The sequence below is a fragment of the Mauremys reevesii genome, linkage group 5 (genome assembly GCF_016161935.1).
Source record: "Mauremys reevesii isolate NIE-2019 linkage group 5, ASM1616193v1, whole genome shotgun sequence".
Taxonomy (NCBI): domain Eukaryota; kingdom Metazoa; phylum Chordata; order Testudines; family Geoemydidae; genus Mauremys; species Mauremys reevesii.
In genome coordinates this window covers 66721960-66746827 of record NC_052627.1, presented here as the reverse complement: position 1 = coordinate 66746827, position 24868 = coordinate 66721960, and the positions used below count along the sequence as shown (strand labels likewise).

The following is a 24868-nucleotide window of genomic DNA, read 5'->3' as shown; positions in this document are numbered from 1 at the left end:
AGATCCTTTGGGATGACACTGGTAGCCTTCTCATCCTTTCTGCAATTGCTATGAAGAGCGGGCTGACTTCCTAAATGGCTTCGTGCACTCGCTGTAAAAGGCTAACACCCATTTGACATCCAGGGAATGGAGCACGCGTTCTCCGTTAGTGGCATGTAGCTTAGGGAAGAACACTGGCAGAAAAATGTCCTGATTCATATGAAATTGTGAAACCACCTTTGAGAGGAAAGCTGGGTGTCGCTGCAACTGCAACATGTCCTAATAAAACACAGTATAAGGGGGCTCGTATATCAAGGACTTGAGCTCAGATACCCTCCTAGCCGAAGTCATAGCCACGAGGAATGCCACATTCCAAGAGAGGTAAAGGAGAGAGCAAGTCGCCAGGGGCTCAAAGGGAGCGCCCATCAGTCTCGAGAGCACCAGATTAAGATCCCATGGGGGAATCGGCTTTCTTACTTGAGGGTACAGTCTGTCTAGCCCCTTGAGGAAGTATCCAATCACAGGGTTAGCAAATACTGAACGGTCTACTGAGCTGGGATGGAAAGCTGAAATTGTGGCCAGGTGCATTTTCATTGACAATACTGCCAGCGCCTGCTGCTTTAAATGAAGTAAATAGTCCAAGATGAAGGGAATCAAGACCTGCAATGGACCAAATTGAAAATCTCCTACTTAGCTAGATAAGTGGTGTGGGTAGAAGGAGCTCCTGCCTAATGGAATCTGCGCACAGGAGTTCTAACAGGTTCAGCCATGGCACTTTCATGATGTGAGGTGGGGAGACTCTAGGGTGGGGTGCTGGAGGCGGCCGTGGTCCTGTGTGATCAACTCCGGAATAAGGGGCAGATTTATAGGCGTATCCACCAACAGGTCCAGCAGCATGGTGAACCAGTGCTGACGTGGTCATGCTGGTGCTATCAAGGTTAACAACGCCTTGTCTCATCAGACCTTGATGTGGACCTTGTGGATGAGTGGGAATGGCGGGAAAGCATACAACAGGCACCCTTTCCAGGACAGGAGAAAGGTGTCCGCAAGCCAGCCCTGGCTGTGATTCAGGAAGGAGCAGAACTGCTGCCACTTCCTGTTGTGCCATGTCACGAACAGGTCTATCTGGAAAATGTTGATGGTGACGTCTGGGCGAAGAGACCACTCGTGGCTGTGAAAAGACCTGCTGAGGTGATCGGCCAGTTCGTTCAGCGAACCCGGAAGATACGAGGCCTCCAATTGTATCGAGTTGGTAATGCAGAACTCCAACAGCTTGAGGGCTTCCTGACACAGGGGAGAGGAGTGAACACCACCTTTGGTTTATATAGAACATTATATAGAATATTGTCTGTCAGTACCGATACACATCTGCCCTGTAGATGGGTTTGAAATGTCTGGCAAGTGAGGTGCACCGCATGCAGCTCCTTGACATTGATGTGCAGCGAAAGTTCTGTCTGGACCACAGACCTCGAGTACTGAGATCGCCTAGGTGCGCCCCCGATCCCATCGCTGACGCATCTGTGACTAGTGACAGTGTTGGCTGAGGTTTGGAGGAGAGTATTCCCGCACATACTGTTTGTGGGTCGAGCCACCATCATAGGGACTTGAGAACCTGGGAAGTAAGAGTGACCAATCTGTCTAGGTGGTCTTGGTTCGGCTTGTAAACTCAGGCTAGCCATGCCTGAAAGGGACATAGCTGCAGTCTGGCATGCTGTACCACAGATGTGCAAGCCGCCATATGCCCAAGCAACTTTAAGCAATTCCACGCAGTCATGTTGGGAAATCTGTTGACATATTTTATGATGGTATTCATGGCAAGGAAACAAGCTTCCTGAAGAGAAGCCCTGGCCAGGGTGGAGTGTAGGAGGGCCCCAATGAACTCTATCCTCTGAGTGGGGGTTATGGTTGACATTGCCATGTTCAGGATGAGGCCGAGTCTGAAGACAGTCATGCGCACAACGCTCATGTGGTCCTCCACTTGGGCCTGAGAACGACCCTTGATTAGCCAGTTGTCCAGCTACAGGAATACTTGCACCTGTTATTTCCTCAGAAAGGCTGCCATGACTGCCATGCACTTGGTGAACACACAAGGGGCTGCCAATAGGCTGAAGAGGAGGACCGTGAACTGGTAGTCGATTTGTGGTCAACAACATCCAAGGAATCATCTGCGGGATGGGGTTATGGACACGTGAAAGTACGTGTCCTTCAAGTCGAGGGCAACATACCAGTCCCCCGGATCCAGAGAGGGAATGATGGAAGCCAGGGAGATCATGTGGAACTTCAAGTTCTTCATGAATCTGTTGAAGTTTTGCAGGTCTAAAATGGGCCTGAGCCCACTCTTGGCCTTGGGGATTAGGAAATAATGGGAGTAGAACCCCTGCCCCTGAACTCCAGAGGAACCTCCTCTACTACCCCATGTTGCAAGAGCATTTGCATCTCCTGCACTAGAAGTTGCTTGTGAGAAGGGTCCCTGAAGAGGGACGTGGAGGGTGGGTGGGAAGGCGGGAGGGAACAAAATTGGTAGACTATCCCAATTCTACAGTGCTCAAGACCCATTGGTCTGAGGTTATTTGAGACCAGGCAGAGTATAAATGGGATAGATGATTCACAAAGAGAGGGGAAGGACCCGGGAGTTGGGCTGGTGCTCCATCCTCAGGTGCATCTTCAAAAGTTTGGTTTTGAGGCTGAGGGCTGTTCTGCCACTGCTTGGCTGTGGCCAGACCAGGGCGCCATCCGCTACTCCTTCCCTGCTTCCTATTATAATCTTGTCTGGGAGGAACAGAGTAAAAGCATGGGGGCGAGCTGAGGTTTGAACAGCTTCTGCTGGGGGGTCAGCATGTGTATTCCCTGGGATTTAAGGGTTGCCTGCAAATCCCCGAGCCCAGAAGCCAAGAGTCTCTTTGCTCTGAAAAGAGCCCAGAGCAGTGAAAGGGTAGGTCCTGGATAGTATTCTGACCTCATGAGGGAGCCCTGAGACCTGAAGCCATGAGCTGCGCCTCACGGCTATGGCAGTAGCCATCGTGCGGGTAGTCGAATCTGCCGAGTCCAAGGCGGCCTGTGGTGAGGTCCTTGCGACTACCTTGCCTTCCTCCAAGACTGTGCCAAACTCAGAGCAGGAGTCTACAGGGAGCAATTCCTGGAATTTGGCCGAGGTATTCCAGGAGTTGTAGCAGTAACGGCTGAGGACCGCCTGCTCATTTGCTATGTGAAGCTGGAGCCCCTCAGTGGAGTACACTTTCCAACCAAAGAGGTCCAGCTTCTTAGCATCCTTGGATTTGGGAGTAGACCCCGGCTATCCCTGCCACTCCTTGTGGTTAGCCGCCTCCACCAGCAGCGTACCTGGCTGCGGGTGGGTAAAGAGCCACTCGTACCCTTTGGATGGCACAAAGTATTTGCATTCCACCCCCTTGGCCACATGGGGGGACAGAGGCGGGTGTGTGCCACAACACCTTAGTGGTGTTTTGGATAGTCTTGGGCAATCTTACCCTTGAAGGTCCTTTAGGGACCAGAATGTCTACCATCGGATCAGTCTCCTCAGAGACCTCCTCTGCCTGCATATTTAGGTTCTGGGCTACCCTGCTAAGCAGGTCCTGACATGCCCTGGAGCCTATAGCAGGCAGCATAATAGAAGTACCCGCCACTGCCTCATCTGGGGAGGAGGACGACGACACCCTTGGGGGCACTGGGTCTTCTTGACCCTCTGGCTCACAAGGGTCGCCCTGAGTGGCGACACCTTGAGCGGCACAGGGGATAGTGTTGGTGCCCGCCGCTGACCTGGATGTCTGTGTCCTTCTAATGGGGAGACTCCCGGGTTACCAAGGTGGCTGAAGGAGGGATCCGAACCTCTGAGGCCATTGACAGGGATCTGGAGCCCAGCCCCTGGGCTTGATGGTAGGCCCACGGTGTCCAAAAGGGCCACTGGGATGGCCCTTGCCACAGGCACCGCTTGCCCTTCATTCTGCCTCAGATGGTGCTGGGAACGGTACCGGCTAGCCTAGAGACATAGAAGTCTGCCTCCGACTCTGAAGAATAGTCCAATCTCAGTGACCAGGGCGGTGCAGACTGAAACAGTGCTGGGGAATGATGCTGTGGCGAGGATGATCGGTGCCGCATCAATGCTGGCTTGCCTTGGATGGCACAGTTCCCCTCTGTAAAGCCGGTGCCAGTGCCCGAGCAGGGGACTGTGCATTCATGGCGATCAAGTCCCTGGCCGTTTCATATGTGTCTGGTGTGGACAGAAGGCCTATGTCGTCCTCCAGGTCCTCGTGCACTAGGGAGTCCACCAGGACCAGACTCGACAGACCTCCCCACAAAACTGAAGTCAACAGTGCCAGTATAGATGGGGCTGAGGCTGAGTGTCCCGATGTGGGATGCACCCCACTGGTGCCTGCTTGCTCCACTATTTTAGTGGGGGAGCATTCTGTCTGCTCTTTTCTTTTTATACGGCACTGGTGAATGGGAATGGTGCCTTGTGCTGGCACTGGAGGCGGTCTTCAGTGCTGGGGAATTGTGGTGCCACCGAGATTCCTTAACTGAGTCCTTTCTTGGTGCCGAAGCCTCCTGCACCAAGGCCAGCGTGCTGTGCACCGAAGTACCGAGCACGGGCTCAGATGCTGCCTGGGCTGTCTGGGGACGAAGGGCCAATTCCATCAATAGGAGCTTCAGCCGAAAATCCCGCTCCTTTTTAGTTCTGGGCTTGAAGCCCCTGCAGATCTTGCATCTGTCGGCCTGGTGTGCCCCTCCCTGGCACTTCAGACAGGAGTCATGTGAGTCTCCCTTTAGCATGGGCTTCAGGCAGGATCCACACGCTTGAAACCCGGAGGCCAAGAAATGCCCCAGTCCCGGGCGGGAGCAAAGGGTGGTGTGGGGGGAAACCCGCAGCTAAAACCTAACTACTAACACTCATACTAACTACAACTTTTAAAATTATTTACAGAAAAACAGATAACAGTCCACTAGGAAATCGCTTGCTAAATGCAAGAGAGAGAGAGAAAGTGTTATAAGAACAGGAGTACTTGTGGCACCTCAGAGACTAACAAATTTATTTCAGCTTTCGTGGGCTACAGCTCACTTCTTCGGATGCATAGAATGGAACACACAGACAGGAGATATTTATACATACAGAGTGTGTGTTCCATTCTATGCATCCGAAGAAGTGAGCTGTAGCCCATGAAAGCTTATGCTGAAATAAATTTGTTAGTCTCTTCTAAGGTGCCACAAGTACTCCTGTTCTTTTTGCAGATACAGACTAACACAGCTGCTACTCAGAAAGTGTTATGTAAAGCTGCTCAATCCAGTAGAATGTGATTGTAAGATTTGTAACTTTTCAGTCATTGCTAGTCTGATCATTAAGTTCTGCAACCTTTTGGCAAACTTTGTAACTTTAGTTATTGTTAGCATAGCCTTTTAAGTTTTGTAACTTTTGCAAGCTATGTAACCTTTTCAGTTACCACTTGTATAGACCTCCAAGCTTTGCAATATTCCATCACGCAATCAGAGAGTGTGTGAACAAGGGAGTGTGTGAGAGAGATAAGGCAGTGTGTGTGGGACTGGGCAGAGAGGAAATGCAAGGAGAAAAGAGCCCGGAGCCAGGTGTGTCTGATGTAATCTGCCCTGAGAAGGCAATCATGGGGTGCTGTAAAGAAAAGAAAAACTTGGTATGCATAAAAGGAATAAGGCCTGGATATGCTTCTCAGTGATGGACACAGAAGGGAAACTCAGTGTACGTGACAGGAGCCGCTCAGTTCCAAAAAAGGAAGAAGGCATGCACATAAGCCCGCTGTTTTCGTGACCCGCTGGCCGTCTCAGATCCGTGACCGCAGGCGGACACACCAGATCTATGCTTTGCTTCCTCTGCTGTCTCCAGTAACACTCCGCCTGTGAGAGTATGTGGGTGCATGAGGGTCTAAATGCAATGAATGTGTGCGTGCATGAATAAGCTCCGTCCTTTTTCTATTTGATCCAATAGCGGCATTTAATAAAACCAATACAAGTGTAACCCTGGGTTGGTTTCTAGGGAAAGCTGCTCCAACGACCGTCACTAGCAGTAAGAAGAAACTGAAGAGGCAGTGGGTTGGAAGGGACCCATATACACCGCCATGAAGGCACCACTCCAGGGGCTCCACAGCTGTCCCGATGGGTACCGCTAGGGGAAAAACCTTCCGAGGACTGCACACGTGGCACACCCACACTTGGAATTTACATGAACAATCACTTGAAGAAGAAGTTTAGTTAGTAGTATTTTATGAGATACTAAAATGCTTTACTAGTAAGAATCCAGATATTACATATATAGTGATTCCTTGATGCACTAATTTTGTAATTTTAGGTAAAAAAAATAATCAAGTTACTTTAAGCAAGTATGATATAAACAAATCAAACTCTTGTTATTTTTTGGCTAGAATTACAAAATAGGTCTCCGAAGGGAACTCTGTAGATGAAGTATTTGGATTTTAGTAAATATTTTAATACAGTGTCATGAATTACTACTCAAAAATAATTAATTTGGATTGGACTTAAGTACTGCTACATAGATTAGAAACTTGATGGAGTTCAATAAATAAAGATAGAATAAATGATAGAAGGCAAGGTGTAATATTGGAGAAGTGGTAGAAAATTTATTGGGGTGCACCTAGGAATCCAAGTTCCATTAGGTCTTATTTACAGCAGTATTTCTTCTGATCATCAGGAAAAGGAGAAAGCAGCACATTAATGCAAGTCCTGCTGGATAATAAATTGGGTATGCCTAGAAACACCATGGAAGACATCCAGAGTACAAAGGGACCTGAAGACACTAGAAATATAGGCAGAGAAATACCAAAATTAAATTTCATTTGGAAAAGACCACGTGAAAACATCTGGAGAAATAAACTACTATTCAATAAGTTGGAAAAACCTAGAATACCAAAAGACAGAGATGACAATCATCAGCAAACTAGACTTGAGTTCCCAATTTAACAAGGCCTTAGGAAATACTTCTACAGCCCCAAAATGGCATTAGTATAATCTAAATGAACAAGAAGTGGATGTCACTCTGGCATTTTGAGTTATATTTAAAATAAAAAACACACACATAGCTCTTTGCGAGATTACACTTAGATTACTATTTTAGATTCTGGGCACTTCAATACCAGAAAGAAAAACTGAACGGAGTTCAAAGAAGGATACAAGAGATTTACTTATGAAGAAAGATTAAGAGAGATAAAAGTGTACAGCATGACTAAATGGTAGGGGATGGCGGCACATGATAGCCTATACATATTTGAAGGGTGTAAACAACAGATAATGAGGGGGTTATTCAGGATGAAACAAAGGTTGTATAAGTAAAAGTAATGGGATTAAACTAAGGAATGAAATTTAAGGACAAATATAAGGAGAACACTTCCTAACAGCGAGATCAATTAGACTGCAGAACAAATCTTTCAAAGGAGGTGGTGGAAGTCCAATCACTTTGCACAGGTCAAGTTAGACTGAAATCCCTATTAGAGAAAGCAATCCTCCACTGACAAAGGGATGACCTAGATGACATAGGCATCTCTCATCTGATTTCTGTGATTCAATGAGCTGCTTAATGGAGTTAGTTGGAAATGTAAAAGCACTGGATGTAAAAGCACTTCTGGGTTCTCCGTATGATGATATCAAGAAGCCTAAGAAGTCCGGTAGGTAAATATGAAAAGGTACAAAAAAAGGGGGAAGAAAATCCCTGCAGTTAACATTTGCCTAACCTTACTGTATGGGACACTTTTGCATTTGTAACCTGCAGTGCTTCTGTCAACTGCACCGTACAATAAAAGTAAATATTCTGAAGTGTCCTATTAAAGTGAGCCTGTATTTTATATTTTAAGGAATAATGTGTTTCTGTGGTTACAATATAATAATTTGCTTTCATTTTGTTAATTCTGTTCACTCACCTGCTCCACTCCGTCTAGTGCTCATTTCTGCAACATAGGTCCATTCATTTGTACTAGAATTATAGCATTCCACCGTACTAAGGCACTGACGTGACGCCCCATCATAGCCACCAACAGCATACAGCATACCTAGAAAGGCAATCGCCAAGCCCCCCGCCCCACAGTATACAGAGATTAATCTAAGTATTTTAATACACAGACACAGATATATAGACTCTGATGTGCTATATATATGCAAACAGGCAACACATCGATTCATTTACACACTCTAAATCAGACTATGAAAAACAACAGTAGAGTGGTTAAGGGGGAGGTCCTACATAAAAACAATTAGCCAAAAGTACTAGTCTCTGGTCCCTGTTATTTTAAGTTGATATGAGTTTCCATGATTCAGCAACTGTATGAACAAAAGATGTTGTGTTGCTCAACTGAAGCACCCGATGCCACTCACTCTGATTTTAATAAAAAATTCCAAAAAGGCGAACCATTTCAGGTGTGTGCAGCACTGAAAGCTAGCCAATTCCTTTCTTGGGAAATTTCAGGGTGGGGAATTTTTCTATAGCTTAAATTTTCAGAACAGGAACAGCAGGAGGCTCCTGTGACAGTGCACTCCATATGATTTTATGAAAATATGCTAATGAGTGTGAATATAACGTAACTGGAATATGCTTCATGCAAAAGGTCTCTTGTAAGGTATCATTATAAAGTTTATAATCTGCTGAGTGTGGTCATACCATTTGTATAAATGTATCATTCTTGTATATGAAACTAGAAATATGAAATATAACTCTGAGGTCCTATTGTAATCATGCAAAGTGTGGGCCATTAATGGTGGTTTGGAATCTTGATGGCTCCCATTAACCACGACAATTGATTGTAGATGGCTCCATTTACTTGCAAGCTTTCCTGTGAATCAGACCAGGAAGAATGAAGGCTTGGGGTCTCACAGGACATGTGACCATGTCACCTGGTATTTGAATCCATCTTAAACCTGGTGCTTTTCCATTAAGAAAGAGGGGTGGGGACCCAGAGACAAAAGATTCCCAGCTTGTGACAAAGCTATAACAGGGGGTGGAACAGAACAAAACAGGTGGCAGTCAGGAGAAACGTAGCTACAACCTGAGCTAACAAGAACTGTACTGGGGAAAGGATTGGGCCCAGACTAGGAAGGAGACCAGCCTGTGAAAGAAGCTTATTGGAACATCTCTGAGGGTGAGATTTTATCTGTATTCAGTTTCCTACTGTATTAGACTTATACTTGTGTGTTTTATTTTATTTTGCTTGGGAACTTACTTTTTATATTTAATAAAATCACTTTTTGCTTATAAATTAACCCAGAGTAAGTAATTAATTCCTGGGGGAGCAAACAGCTGTGCATCTCTCTCTATCAGTGTTATAGAGGGTGAACAATTTATGAGTTTACCCTGTACAAGCTTTATACAGAGTAAAATGGATTTATTTGTGATTTGGATCCCATTGGGAACTGGGTATCTGGATGCTAGAGACAGGAGCACTTTCTAAGCCGTTTTCAGTTAAGTCTGCAGTTTTGGCGGATGTGGTTCAGTCCCTGGCTCTGTGTTGGAGCAGACTGGCCTGTCTGGCTCAACAAGGCAGGGTTCTGAAGTCCCAAGGTGCCAGGGAAAACAGGCTCAGAGGTAGTCTCAGCACATCAGGTGGCAGTCCCAACAGGGTTTCTGTGACCCAACCCGCCACAGCTCCCATACCATTAAAACCACACCTCTAACAGAGTAGCTCAAATTTCTGTGTTACATCAATGAAGAGTTATCAGAGAGATGACTATCTTATTGCATCAAACTTTGCTAGCTTTGTTTGGAAGCATCAAATTATAAATTTATGGAAATTTTTCAGTTTGCTTTAGGTGTACTAGGCCAACTATTTAACAGATTGTTTCCACATTACTTTGTACACACTTCTCTGCAGGCAAGTTTAAGTACTATCACTTGTGTACACAACAATGGTTTGACATGTCCAAATGAGAGTACACAAAGAAGCTCAACCGGAGGCTCAGTTGAAGTCCCTTTGAAAACGTGGCCCACAGTCTACCTTTTTATCAGCTTCAGAGCACAGAGCTTCTGGATAGCCCTCCACTTCTGGGTTGTATCCTTATTAATTCCTCAATAGGCAGGGTACAAATCTGAGTTCATCTCAGGCCCGATCAACACTATTTTAAAAATGTATTCTAATATTTTGTTTTAAATAAAATAAACCATAATAAAAGCAGTTTCTACTAAAAGATGTGCCAGTGATAGTGGGTGAATATAATCATCTACATGTTTCTTAAAGGCCATCTAAGATGGGGTAATAAACTAATCTCCTAGTCTAATGACCAAAATATTTCCTATTCTCAGATGGCTTTTAAAAAGCAATTAAGAACAGTTATGTTCTGTCCACACGAGCTGAATAACAATGTTTACAGAGGAGTTTTGAAAAAATATAAACAAAGTTTAAAGTCTGCTCCCCAATGTGGCAGAAAATAGCATACATGGTTGTGCTAACTTTTTCCCTACTTGCAGACATAAGGTTTTCTCTACTTTGTCACTAACTGAATGTGCCACTAATCTATCGTTTTAGTTGAGAATGTCCCATTCCCTACCCCACTTTTTGAACACTAGCAGAGAGAAAAGGCAGAAACTTTCAGAACTGTATTTGTCTTATTCTCAGTTAATTACAAGGACATTTGGATATCTGCCATCACTACTAGACTGGTATGCAAAAACCCTTCCATTCTATATATTTATTGTACATGTAGTATTTGATTGAGAAAAAAAATCCTACAAATGTATAGACAGCGACACAGGCAAACGACTAACATTATCAGATGACACAAAAACTTACCTCCGACAACACCTACACCAACACTACTCCTTCTTGTGTTCATTGGAGCTACATGAAACCATTCATTAGTCTTCATATTATAAGCTTCTACGGATGATAAACCTGTTTAAACAGAACAAATCTGTGATTGACATCTTCACAGTATCCAGTCTTTAGAAATTCTCTGTGCTAAGATTTGCAGTCAAGTTTTTTTTCTAAGAAAAATTAATGGCTATACATGTGGCCTGGGAAGTATTATTTGGATAGCCCACAACATACTGTGATGTTTGGAGAAGGAATGGTGAATAAAGTCTTTGTAGGGAGTCAGAAAAATGTCTTCCTTTCTTTTTTTAAATGATGTGCTATATGGTACAGTCTTCTGCTCACCAATACTTACATGTACATACATACATACATACATGTGCACATCGCTTGTGCGCGTGCACACACACTTCATATGTCACTAAGAGTTAGGAATAAGTGTGCATATTTACATTACAGAAAACATACAGAGAATCTACTCTACGTGCACACAGGAAGGGGGCTCCTAGGCTCAGTTCTATCATGAGGGAGTTGTCAGAGTACTGTAGTAGGACAGTGAGGAGGAAATTTGGCTCTGCAGTGGCTCAGATGCTGTTAAGTCCTTTTGAACCTGCACTCTAGCAAGTGGGGGTCCAGATCATTGCTCCCACTTAGTACATGGTTTGTGACTGTTCAACTACACAAAAGGCTAGTTGGCTTTCCTGGTCTTTTTCATTTGAAATGCCAGGAACAATAGCGAGATGCATAAGTAAATCGGACAGGATTATTTCAATAGTAGCTAAAACTGTAATAACCAACACAGTAGTATTTAAAGATAAAATACCTGTACTCCCATCAAATCCTCCTACAGCATATAAGAGCCCATTTAATACAGCAGCTCCCAAGGTGCTTCTCCTATCTTGCATATTAGCAACACTGGTCCATTGGTCCTTCACTGGATCATAGGAATCGACTGTGCGAACTCTTAAGGAGCCATTGAAACCACCGACAGCAAAAACCAGTCCACCCATGTACACCATGCCTTGAAAAAACAAGAGTTTACTTTTCCTTACCACTGACTTTCTTTTGTGCTCAGCACATCAGTGTTTAATAAGTAACAATTTATAATATAGATGCATTATAGACCTCTACCTCGATATAACGCTGTCCTCGGGAGCCAAAAAAATCTTACCGTGTTATAAGTGAAACCGCGTTATATCAAACTTGATTTGATCTGCTGGAGTGTGCCGTCCCCCGAGTGCTGCTTTACCGCGTTATATCCGAATTCGTGTTATAATGGGTGGGGTTATAACAGGTAGAGGTGTATAACCAGATTTTTAATGACAATTGATTCAGTTTAAATGTTACATTTTACATGACATTAACGCAAAAATGCTCTGCAGTCTGGATTTATCTCTGCTTACAGCTCCTCAAGTGTATTACATTCAATGCTATTTTAAACAATATTTTTACATAATGGTTCTCTCCATATTCTTTAAACATAAAATGATGCTCATCACTGTAGTTTCTGAACATCCCATATACATTAATGGATTTATCCTCAGTATCATTGCAAGTTCTATTTTACAGATTGGGAACTGAAGCACAAAGAGATAAAGACCAAATTTTCAAACCTGGGTGATCTAAAGTTAGGCATCTAAATCCATATTTAAAAAGTAATTTAAGTAAGTGGCCTGAATTTTAGAGGCAATGAGCACTTGCAGCTCCCATTGAAATCTATGCTCAGCACTTCTCAGGGCATGTAGAATAAGTAGTAAAGAAAGAAGAAGCATGGTTTCAAATATTGCTGTAGACAGAGCCCTTAGGTTACACGTCACATACCTGCTCTACATCTTCTGGAAGGCAATTCAGCCACCTGATGCCAGCGCTCTTCTTTAAAGTCATAGCATTCCACACTGCGGATGGCCTTTGGTGCTTGTCCTCCAACCACCATCATCAACTGCAAGGGGATCAACAACATTTACTGCTTATTTGCACATATGGGAATATTTGAAAGGCTTTAAGTGCTAAAGAAAAACATTTCTCTGTACAGCCAATAATCAAAAGATGTTTCATCCAAATATATGCCTAATATCTTACAAGTTAGGAAAAAATAAAAAGATTTCTGAAACATGCAATTTGTGATCTTTCCAGTAAAGGCAGCATTTGAGGCAAGACAGAAAGGAATTCAGGCCTTTTTATACATGCTGTATGGGAAAGATTCAAATTGCCCTGGCCACATAGGAATAAAGATAAAATGCAATGGATGTAGTTTAATTAGGCCACAACTTTAGTCACGTAATATATTTGGAAATAAACCATATAGTGCATGTCATCATTCTTTCCTTAATAATTTTCACCTATTTCGGAGGTCTGCTGTCAGCCATTCCCCTTTCCAAGCTGGTTCCAAACTTATTGCTAGGACCCTGCCATGCTTCTCTCGTATGAAGGTTAAGAGATGGTGGGGGGTAGAAAAAGGTGGAGCTGTCTCCCCACTATACCAGGAATTAGGAGCCACTATCTCCCTTTTCCCAGTTTCTTTAGGTGGTGCCTTCCTCTAAATCCACTTCCAACTCCTGATCAGTGAATAAGAACATAAGAACAGCCATACTGGGTCAGACCAAAGGTCCATCTAGCCCAGTATCCTGTCTTCCGACAGTGGCCAATGCCAGGTGCCCCAGAGGGAATGAACAGAACAGGTAATCATCAAGTGATCCATCCCCTGTTGCCCATTCCCAGCTTCTGGCAAACAGAGGCTAGGGACACCATCCCTGCCAATCCTGGCTAATAGCCATTGATGGACCTATCCTCCATGAACTTATCTAGTTCTTTTTTAAACACTGTTCAGAGCCCCTCTGTAACAAATCCTGCACAGGACACCTGCTATATACTAAGTTGCAACATCCTGACCTAACCTTACCTACCCCACCAGACATGCTGCAGGGAAGGTGACAAAAATCCACCCTGCATTGGCCAATCTGGCAGTGAGGGCAAAATTCCTTACCAATCCCAAAAGAAAAAAAGTGTACTAGTGCAATGCCAACAGCAGATCATAAAAATCTGGTTAGACTCTGATCCCATGTGTGGGAGGGTAAATGATGTGGATCGGTGACTGATGGGAGAGTTCCTTCCAGAATGCATGGGGTATAAATATCTCCCCTCTCTCCACTGCACATGGTGGGTCACTGCTCCCACCTGGTCTGGCCATTTCCTGTTCCCTTTGAGGCTCCACTTAGGTATGACCCCTTTTTCTCTCCCTCATAAGCCAAATGCAGTCAGGACTCTGGAAAGAGCCCCGTCTCCTTTTCTTCCTCCCACCCAACCATCATATTCAGTTGCGGTAAGCACTTTCTGCAGGAAGCTGAAGGTAAAGATACTCTCAGAACTTTTGAGGGGGGATTCTGCCCTCAAGTGTGAGAATCCAGCTTCTAGATGAAGTCAGTGAGGATTGTGAATGTGCACCTGAGAGCAGAATCTAGCCTTTGATTTGGTCCTCTTGAGGGAAGACTAGTTGCAAAGCTTCACTGAATATGCAGAAGTCAGAGGAATGGCATTGACATCTAGCTCCTATTCTGCCACTGCTGAGTTGGAATAATAGTACTGTGATCAAACTTCTTCTGTATTTGGGTGAAAGAGGAGAGGAGCCTAGGTATTTAACACAAGTATTGTTAGTTGAAAACAAACAAGATTATTTAAAATACTCCAGAATTAGACACAACCACATAATTTTATCCAGGCTTACATTCCCCGCCCCCACCCCAGACCCATAACTTCAGTTCCTCAGATGCTACAGCAGCACCATAACTTCTGTGGGCTCAAAACAGTACAGTTCTATAACATATTTTCCTCCAAGAGCCAAAACAGAGACATTTATGAGTTTTATACTCCATAAGAAGTTTCTGTCAGTCAGTTTAGGATCTAAGCTGTTACCATGTTGCACCCTTGTCAATGGTGAACAATTCTAGTAGGAAGACTGTGTAATGGAGAACCCCAGTTACAGCCCGATCCAGTGTTACACTTTCATCCCAGACTTTAGACAAAACTAAATATGAAGAAGGCAGCAAGTTAGAAGTTAGAGAGAGGTCTTACCTTTGGAAGGCTTACAGGTGTTCTCAGTCTGGTTCGAGTACTTTTCATCAATGCTCGTTGCTCAGTTGGCAGCAAGTGATACTTCATAGCTTCAATGAGGTAATCTTTACATGCACTGCTGTTCTTTACCAGCGTCTCCTCTTCAACCCTCTGTGCATTAATGAAAGTTTGACAAGGTCTCAGCATTTTAAAGTAAAACACAAAACACAATTTGAAGTGAAATAAACCTACATTACAGGGGGAAAATAAAGCACTGAATTAGTAGATCATACCCCAGCCAGTTAAAGGCTGGAAACACCATGATGTTGATATGCCAAGTCCCTAGGGGAAAAAATGGGAGAATACAGACCCTTCTAATTATTAAATGGAAGATATAATTTTAGGCAATGGCAAGTGTTTTTAGTCATTTTCCTGATGGTCAAGCAGATTTCTAGTTTTTCCAAATCACAATGTGAGAGGCTCAGATAAAATGAACTATTTGAACAAGAGGATCCCATTAAACAGAAACTCAATACAGAAAAATAGCAAGAAACAGAGTGAACAAAATTTAGACCACCAAAGACTATATTTCCAACATAAATAACTTTTAGTTGACCAAGATGCCAATTATCTGTGATAAGCATCCTAACACTAATCAAACCTTATGTTCAAAGCGATAACCTTACAAAATTGGCAAAACTGTGGTATATCTAAACTACATAAAATAGACTTCCTTTGACAATGAATTCTACATATTTAAAAATGATAGAACATTAGCTACCATGTACTAAAATATAAAACATTAACTTTTAACTATTAAAGTCATGAAAAGAATCACTAACAAAAAATGTGCTATATAAGGGATTACATTACAAAAGGAAGCCCAAATCTAAAGTCAGATTAATAATCACTTATTTACAATATGTATTAAGGAAGCATTCATTTGAAACTATTGGTATAGCATTACATTTAGACTAAAACACAATTAAATTACTCTGATGTAAATCTGGCTGCTGACAGACAGGATCATAGTAAAACCAGTGTGTGTAAATTCTCGCTAGAATTCTTCTTCTTTTTGCTTACCTGAACTAAATATTCTCGGGAAAGCAAAGGCAGCCGAACATGTTCCATCAAGCGTGCCATTAGCTCCTGCCTCACATCTTTGTCATGGTTTACCCATGCTATCACTGCTTCAAAAACCTTGCAGAAAACAAATACATGCCATGAGTCCCCACCTGTTTTACAAATTCATCAGTATGAAAGTACAAGTGTGACCCCAAAGCCAATTTTCACTTGAACTAAAATTTCTGAAGCATAAAAATAGGAGGCCACATAAACTGGCCACTCCAATCCTTTCAGCATAGTTATCCTATATAACATCCCCCCTGCATATGTGAGCCAATCTCTTTTTGAATACGTACTCTACTGGTTCCTCAATGAGAACTCCCAGTGGATTAGGACATTGTCAAATTACTCTCACTATTATGAAAGCTGTCAAGAAATCTAATCTGAACTTTTTCAATAGGAACTAATTTAGTTAGTGCTGTAAACTCAATAAAAGCCTGCATCTAAGTAAAGATATTTCCCCACCCTACTTTTTCTTAAGGTCCTGAAGTCCATAACTACCATCCATAACTAATTCCCTTGCATCTTTGCTGGTGTCATCACACTTGACTCTCACTAAAGTCTTTAACCAACCAAGTAGGGCAAGGCAAGTGTGATTTCTCTCCCACTGCACAATACTTCACTGTTTCTATAAAATCAGAGAATTAAAACTGTGTCTTTCTAGAGACAGACATTTATATATTAAAGTCAAGCACTTCTGTGTGGGAGAGAACTAGACTTTCATGATACCATGGGAATAACAACATGGCATCAGTTCTAAGAGGATGGCTGCACCTCCTATGCTCACAAGGGCTTCAAAATGTTTTTTAGTTTCTATAAAGCATGTGTGACCATTTGGCCATACATCTTGTGTTCAAATATGCTTATATGTGTTAGGTGCGCCTGAACAGGGGCATTTAGCCTTCTCTTGAAAAGATTTTATGGGCTGGCCGCAGCTCTCCTTAGAGAGATAAGCACATTATTAATGGGAAAAAAACATTGTATGTATATGTTCAAAATGAAAATACTTGTAAATCAAATTAGTTAGGTATTTGTTAAGGGATAATTGTTGGTCCCACTGAAATTAGTGGGAGTTCTGCCTTTGACTCCAATGGAACCAAGACCTGGCTGCATGGGAAAACGTAAAGATACCTTAAAGATGTTTTGGTCATACACAGCTATCTAGCAATCTCTTTTGCAGCCCTTCCCCACTCTTTATTTTTTTTAATTGGGACACTTATCTCCTAAATCTGAAGACCAATCTAGCTTGACAGCTGTCCACTTTGGTACATCTTACATTAAAAGTATTAGGTATATAAAAACACTTCAAAAATACTATTTTGTCTAGCTAAATTAAAGCAAAACCCAATTTATTGTATGTCCCCTTGTTAGCCGATTACTACATACACGTTGCTGCATTAACATATGTATTGATTGGTTTGCCCCAAAGCTGGGAGCTTTAACTTTTTAACTGTGAGTCAACTGGTTAAATGCATTCTTAGAATCCTTAAGAGCTCAAACCTGTCAGGGGATTAATTTAAAGGTTTAACACCTTGACAGCATTTCTGTAAAAACTTCCTTAAGTGCAGAGAACACTATGTGTGTGTAACCAATTAAACCATTTTACTGAGGGATTAACAAAAAAATCCATCCAAAAAATTATGTGAGATCTGGGAAGAATGGATACTTTTTTTGTCTATCCAAAAGGAAGAAAGGATAGAAGTATCTTACCTTTTCCTCTGATGCAATTGTAAGTTTGTCACTGGATATTAAACTGCACACCTGTTCTACACCAAGGTTGAGGAATTCTTCACTAAGTATGACATCAGAAAAATGCTGTTCTGTTTAGAAAAAAGTTCTCTTTAGCATACACCACTGAGTTTAGTTTATAAGCAGCAATAAAACAATAGCATGAAAAGCAAGATTGATTTAGCATACCGTACGTGATTAAGTCTATAAACAATACCTTATTTTACAATATTCTCTAGCACCTCAAGTTTTGATCGTTGCCTTCACACAAGCAGAGCAGGCAACTTTTATATACATTTTCAAAGAGGCAAAGGTTATTTTTAAAGTTAAATGTAAAAGTTTCATAAAAATAACTTTTCACGTTTTATAGTAATGACACTGAAAACTTGCATTAGAAGTAATTTTCATAGTGATTAAACAGATTTTTTTCACTTTAAGATATTCTTTGAAAGTCAAGTTAGCACACCACTTTCCCATAGGGGATGCCTTATTTTAAGATCCCTTGTTCATCTTTTACTAGTTTTATATTGGAAGGTGTACACCAATACTTCAAATACAACATGAATATGCATTTATAGATTATTTGGATACATACTTAGAGCCTGTAGTACAATCCTCAACATTAACAGTAATTTTGCCCAGTCAGCATTCTAGAACTGATCCCAGTGATCTGCATCTGAAGTGCACTTCAGCAAGCATAAATAATTGAATTACTTTACACATCTCTATTTCCTTTCAGAGCATCTCTAGACTCTTAAAAACATTAAATTAAGCATCACAGCCACCCCAGGAGCAACTCTTATAACCATTTTACAGATTGTGAACTGAGGCACAAAGAAGATAAGTGACTTGAGCAAGATCTACAGTGAATCAGTGGCAGAGCCAGATATTTTATTATTTATTATTTGTAATAGACGCCTGCCTCTCACTTTAACAATTAGAGCATGTTACATCTAAAAGCCTTCAGTCCTTCAGTTTAAGGAAGTACTTGACTGATGCTGGTTTATTCAGCCTCACTCTGGTCATAACTGTCACCTCTGGGTCTGAAGTGACATGCATGGACTGCTTAAGCAGATGCAGCTTAAGCTATGTGTCCCTTGACTTGTAAATCCTGGGAGAGAAAGTTTGGCACACAGAGCACTTATCCAGCATGTAGCACTTTCCTAAGCAGAAGAGGCATCAGCTGTGTCCCTCCTTCAGGATTTACACCCTGAGGGTTTAGATTCTGCCATGAGCTGTTGTGGTTGGTACTAAGTGCCTTGTGCCTCTGTATGGACTGGGGGGCTGATAGATTCTTTTAAAATATCCTTTAGAGCAAAAAAGTGTGAAGATTATATTCTTCACCAAATGGGTTGAAAGAACTGGTTTAGAGTCTTGGAAGTGACATGGTTGCTTATAAATAGGCATAAAAGGTAGCCTTGTGGTTATTAACTGGGTTTTTTTTCTCATCACCTGTCTCATCACAGACAAGAGACAGTTTGATGTTAGGAATTTAAAAATTTGCTTTGAAGTGACAGAAAATAAAAAGACCAGCCAGCAGTAGACAAAACAGATTAAAACCAAAGTTATATTTTTAAAGCCTTTTCCAGTATTATACGATATAGTACTTCATGCATGACAAACATCTTTATCTGTGGTAGTGTATAAGACCAAGAGTTATAAAGAATACTGAAGATTTCTAGGTTGAGAAGCCTGATTTTTCAGTAAAGCACATACATAAGTCTTCAGTAACTCCCTATGCGAAAACCTTTTGATGAATATTTAAACAGATTTTAACAAAAACAAGTGAGCATAAAACATAGGCAATGCCATACTGGATCAAGACATCTAGTCCATTATCGTGTCCCTGACTGTGGGAGCATCAAATGCTTCACAGAGAGGTTCAAGAAACTTCACAATAAGAAGATGTGAGATAATCTCTGCTCTCCCACTCCCTCCCTCACCCCACCACTCCCCACATTTGATGGTCTCACCTAATCTCCAATGGTTAGAGACTGGTTTAAATCCAGCAGTATGCGATTTTACTTCCCTTCTATACTCTTTAGCATTGTATAGTCTTGTTATAGTTAGAGTTATCAATCAATAACAGCATCCAATCCCTCTTGGAATCTTCCTAAATTCTTCACCTCAATGACATGCTGGGGCAATGAGTTCTGCAATCTAATTACAAATTGAGTAAAAAGTAGTATCTTTCATCATCTGAATTTGCCATCTCTCCATTTCATTGAATGTCCCCTAGTTCTTGTGATACAAGACAAGGAGAATAGACATTCCTGATCTACCTTCTCTATACCATTCATTATTTTATAAACTTTTTTCATGTCGCCTTTTATTCTTTCCCTAAGGTAATCAATGTCTCATTGTACCAGTGTTTCCATTCCCCTTATCATTCTCACCACCCTTCTCTAAACCTCCTCTAATTGTGCAATAGATTTCTGAGATGGGATAATCAATTATACATTACTCCAGACGGGGCAGTAACAATTTATATAATAACATTGCAATGTTATCTCTATTATTCTCCATCCTTTTCTATATGTAGCCTAACACGGTTTGCTTTCTTGACCACACCTGCACTTTGAGCAGAGGTCTTAGCTGAGGTGCCCAAAATGATGCCCAGGTCCCTATCCTGAGTTGATACAGTTAATTAGAATCCCGTAAGGTGTATGAGTATTGAAATAAGTGTATGTTCTCCACACACACAACCAATAAATAAGATGAACCAAAATAATTGCATGAGTTACCCTGTATGAACAATGTGTGTCATTTAAAGCAGTAAGCATGACAAGGTGATTTGAAACAGCTCTTTTGCTTGCAAAATATCTTGTTTGGATTCAAGTAGATATTTCAGTGAAAGTTTCCACTCCCAAGAAAATCTAACCTGCAAATCTAGGAGTAGGCTCGAAAGCTAACTGATAGATTTACCTTCTAAGTAAAATAAGGGAATGGAGGAATTTCCCACCTCTTCTGTTCTCTTTTTAAGCCATGTAGGGATATGTTCAAAGTTTACAGAATCTAAAGACTTCCTAGAGAATGAAAAGGGTTAGTAGCCAAGGCCAATTGAATGAACTGAGGCATAGGCCAGTTGTGGAGATGTACATAAAAGAGGTAGGCAAGAAGCACTGGGATTTCAAGGGAGAGGAAGGAAGCAGAGCAGGGTAAGTGACGATCCTTAAATTATACTAATCCAGTGGTTCTCAACTCACGGCCCAATCAGCACACAGCTGCGGCCCACGTGACATTCTCAGGGCCATACAGGTATCATTGGATGCTGACCACATAACACATCGTGGGGTGCATATACGGCCCACAATGATAACTAGGTTGAGAACCACTGATCTAATCCAATCCTCAAAGAAAGTTTAGGTACAGAAGCCCTGGTTTATACTTCCCTAATAAAACCAATCAAGATATTTAAGCATCCATGCAATTCAAGTACCCAATTTATTCTATAATCAATAGTAAACCATCAATTATGTAAACACCTTTTTAACAAGTGATTTGGAGTTATGCCGTACCATAGATTTACTTAGTACTTTACAGAATAGGAAGAGACATGTTATCTATCAGAAAAATCAATGTAGGAAGGAAGCTCAAGCACAGAAACAGATTTTAGAAAGGAGCTGCACAAAAAGAAAGCAGGGGTTTGAAGGAGTGGAAGACTGTTTAAGCCAGGGGTAGGCAACCTATGGCACGCGTGCTGATTTTCAGTGGTACTCACATTGCCCGGGTCCTGGCCACCAGTCCGGGAGGCTCTGCATTTTAATTTAATTTTAAATGAAGCTTCTTAAACATTTTAAGAACCTTATTTACTTTACATACAACAAGAGTTTAGTTATATATTATAGACTTATAGAAAGAGACCTTCTAAAAACATTAAAATGTATGACTGGCACACGAGACCTTAAATTAGAGTGAATAAATGAAGACTCGGCACATCGCTTCTGAAAGGTTGCTGACCCCTGATTTAAGCAAAGGGGTTGATGCGGTTAGGCACAAAATAAAGCATAAAGCCAAAAATGAGCAGGTGAAAGCCACAGTGAAGAAAGGAAAAATGAGAACTACCAACCCACAAGATAATCAACAGCTACAAGAATTCAGGTTCTTGAGTGCTACTGGTAGCAGAGAAAACCTATGAACCTGCAGTCTGATGCACTAGGGACAAAGGAGAACTTCAGCACAGCAGGTGAATGTCTGAATAAATTCTAGTTACACAAAAAGATAAAGCTGTTATCTGCTGCCTCTTTACAGTTAGATGGTTACCAAAGAGATCTTGTTAACTGTTTGATACATATCCTGTTAGCAGAAGACAAGTGAAATTGCAGCTAAATGAATTATTGTAATGAGAAACCAAAATAGGGAAGAACACAGTAACTGAACGGGATCACTTTTAATAGCTCATCAACAATAATTTATCTAAAGATGGTACAGTGTTGAAGGTAGAATACATAACTGCCTTCACACAGTATATAATGCTTAAGAAACCTCTTGTGTACTGCTACAACCAATCAATCTGTATGCTTCACATTAACTAACAGAACCACAAGAGGGACAGCAGAATCTTAATTTGAAATTAAGTGAACAAGTATTTCTAACCCCATCCATTAAAAACTAATGATCCGTATTCCAAAAATGTGATTGGATTAAAGTTTGTGATTTAAACCAAATATTAAAGGTTGGGGTTTTTTGATTTGCCTTCTGGTTTTGAGTCCTTAGGATTCACATTTTCAAGCTTCTCTCCACAACCACAAGGGCTAGAAAAGCACCTTACTTTTTTTTTATGTTTTTATTTTTTAATATAAAAGCTGAAGTTCTCATGTGAGCACATAACTTCAGGATCTGGGGCTTTTTAAACACCCAATATCACAAAACAGGCAATGCATCTGCAAGAGCTGGCAACACTAGTGGTTCTAATTTTACTTCAAAGTGATATTCTACACCTCTGTACCATTGCTGCATCAAACCACAACTTGATTGTGGTTTGGTTTTGCCTGTTTCATGGTAAGGTTTACCTCAGTCTTCTACTCTTCCAGGTTTCCCAGAAATTACTCATTCTAGATAGAGTGGCAGATAGAAATGGCCAGAAATTTTCCAATGGAATGTTGTTCCATCTGAAAATGCTGACTTGTTGACATTGAAATGCTCCATAGAGATGAGCTGATTTCAATGAATTTCCATTCAAAAACTGCTCTAGTTTCCTGCCAGCTTCCCTAGCTCTCTGACTTGCCTCAGAGCCATCTGGCCCAGGAGCTGGAGGAACCACGGCTCCCAAGTTCCCAGCTCCTCAGCAGCCTGTTTCATGGACTGCTACAGAGCCAGGGCTTCCAGCTGCCTGTCAGCTGTCAGGCAGAATTTTGTTTTGAAATTATTAAAATTAAATGTTTCAAATTTTTAATGAATTTTCTTCACATTTCTGTGTCTTTTGAATTTTGAAATTTAGGGATTTTATTCCAAATCAGAACGAACAAACAAAATCTGAAATCCTCTGCAAAATGGAATTGCTGTTCTCCACCCAGGTCTAGTGGCAGGTACTCTGCCGATATTCAAGAGGATAGCCTCCTCTGAAGTATTCCATTCAACTGGGATTCTTCAAGAGATGCCTAAGAATCAGGGAAGATTTGAAGCTGATCAGATCCAGAGAGGAACCAAGAGGAAGGGAAAGAACAAGAAACTTCTAACAGAATGCAGAGGAGTAGCAGCTGAACAATTGGAAGCATAAAAGCCGAAGCTGGAGGGAGTGGAGCGGGGAACAAGGATGAGAAAAGAAAAGTCAGAGAGGAACTGAAGCTGCCACTAGGCTCCTGCCTCTTCCTCACATTATCTGCTGCAGATACTGCGATTTGCCCTGCATATTCTACATCCAGAAGCAGCAAACAGCTTTCCTGTTACTGTACCAGCCAGAAGCCACAGGTAGTAATGTCTGACCTGCTGTCCTTAGGAATGTGGACATCAGCAATCTCACTTCCCATGAGAAACTGTGTGTGTGAAAGCTACACAAGAAACAGATTATGCATCAAATATTTGTATGCATAAATCAAGTATTAATAATGCATTCATTGTAAACATAAGGTTAGACCTCCTTGATTTTGCGGTACTTGCATTTTTTTTGCTTATGATTTGACTAACTACTTTTCTGTATGAATATTTAATTTAGTAAAGATCTACTGAAGTTCTCTTGGATGACAACTGATTTGCAGAATCTCTGTGGGAAGAGCGGTTTGGAGGCTAGCATAGCCCATCTGCTGCTTAGTTTATGAAAATTACTGTCTGTCCCCTAAATTTGTCTCAATCTGTGATCTGCTGTTCAGGACAGCATAGATACATGTTTTACCATTAATAGATTTCAACCATTTATGGCTATTTTATATGATTCCATAGTTGCGTCTTAAAAATATATTTCAGAAATTGAAGGCATCAAGCTTATTTAAGATTTTGTAGATCTTCAGGAGACTTCACACAAAGGGTCTTCCCCTCGCCCCATCCCTGCCTCACGTCTCAGCAAACTTGTCAGAAGAGGACTCCTCACATGCCAGGACATACTTCAGTTCTTCCAGAAGCATAACTTCTTACTAATAACAGTTTGCTTTTTATATATTTGCATTAAGAGTTTAAGAGAATGCTATGTTAATGCTTCTCAAACTATAGGGTGTACTCTGTGCTGGGGATCCAAAGAATTGATCAGGTGGGCAAGGGCCAACCTCAATTATTCCCCAGAGCCTCAACTGTCATTTAAAATGAAGTCTCTAGTTGTTATATGTATAAAGAAAACCTTCAAAATGTGAAATGAATATAGCTGATATTGTGGTGTCTCACTGTATTAGCAGAGAACATGAAACAATTGCTCAGAGGGCTGAATTATTAATTTCAATAGGTGCTAACTCAGATGTCAATGATTATAATTAATATCAATGTTTAAAATATATAACTGCTCAAAGCATGTAGGAATATAGATCTACACGAGTGTTGCTGACAGAGTGTGCATGTGTGGGTGAGAGGCGTGCTGCACAGAAAATACAAAAAAAGGATATATTATCCTTTCCTATATCTCATACATCCCTTGGCCTGCACCGTTTCCCCCAGCCCCCATTGGCCTGGAATGGTGAACCACGGCCAGCGGGAGCTGCGATCTGCCAAACCTGTGGACACTGCAGGTCACAAACCGCCCCGGCCCGCCAGCAGATTTCCCTGATGGGCCGCATGCC

At 41.7% G+C, this 24868-nt stretch overlaps 1 protein-coding gene across 4 annotated transcripts in view; it reads right to left on the bottom strand.

Moving 5' to 3' along the window:
* The window catches only part of KLHL2 (kelch like family member 2), a 114386-nt gene that overhangs the window by 7788 nt on the left and 81730 nt on the right, over positions 1–24868 (bottom strand). For all 4 annotated transcript variants that reach the window (XM_039541332.1, XM_039541329.1, XM_039541330.1 and 1 more), the window contains exons 6-12: positions 17649–17758; positions 15897–16013; positions 14835–14984; positions 12588–12705; positions 11590–11787; positions 10746–10847; positions 7890–8018 (exon numbers count right to left, since the gene is read on the bottom strand). In XM_039541332.1, coding sequence (XP_039397266.1) covers positions 7890–8018; positions 10746–10847; positions 11590–11787; positions 12588–12705; positions 14835–14984; positions 15897–16013; positions 17649–17758 — 924 coding nt within the window. The remainder of the gene's footprint in view (positions 1–7889; positions 8019–10745; positions 10848–11589; positions 11788–12587; positions 12706–14834; positions 14985–15896; positions 16014–17648; positions 17759–24868) is intronic.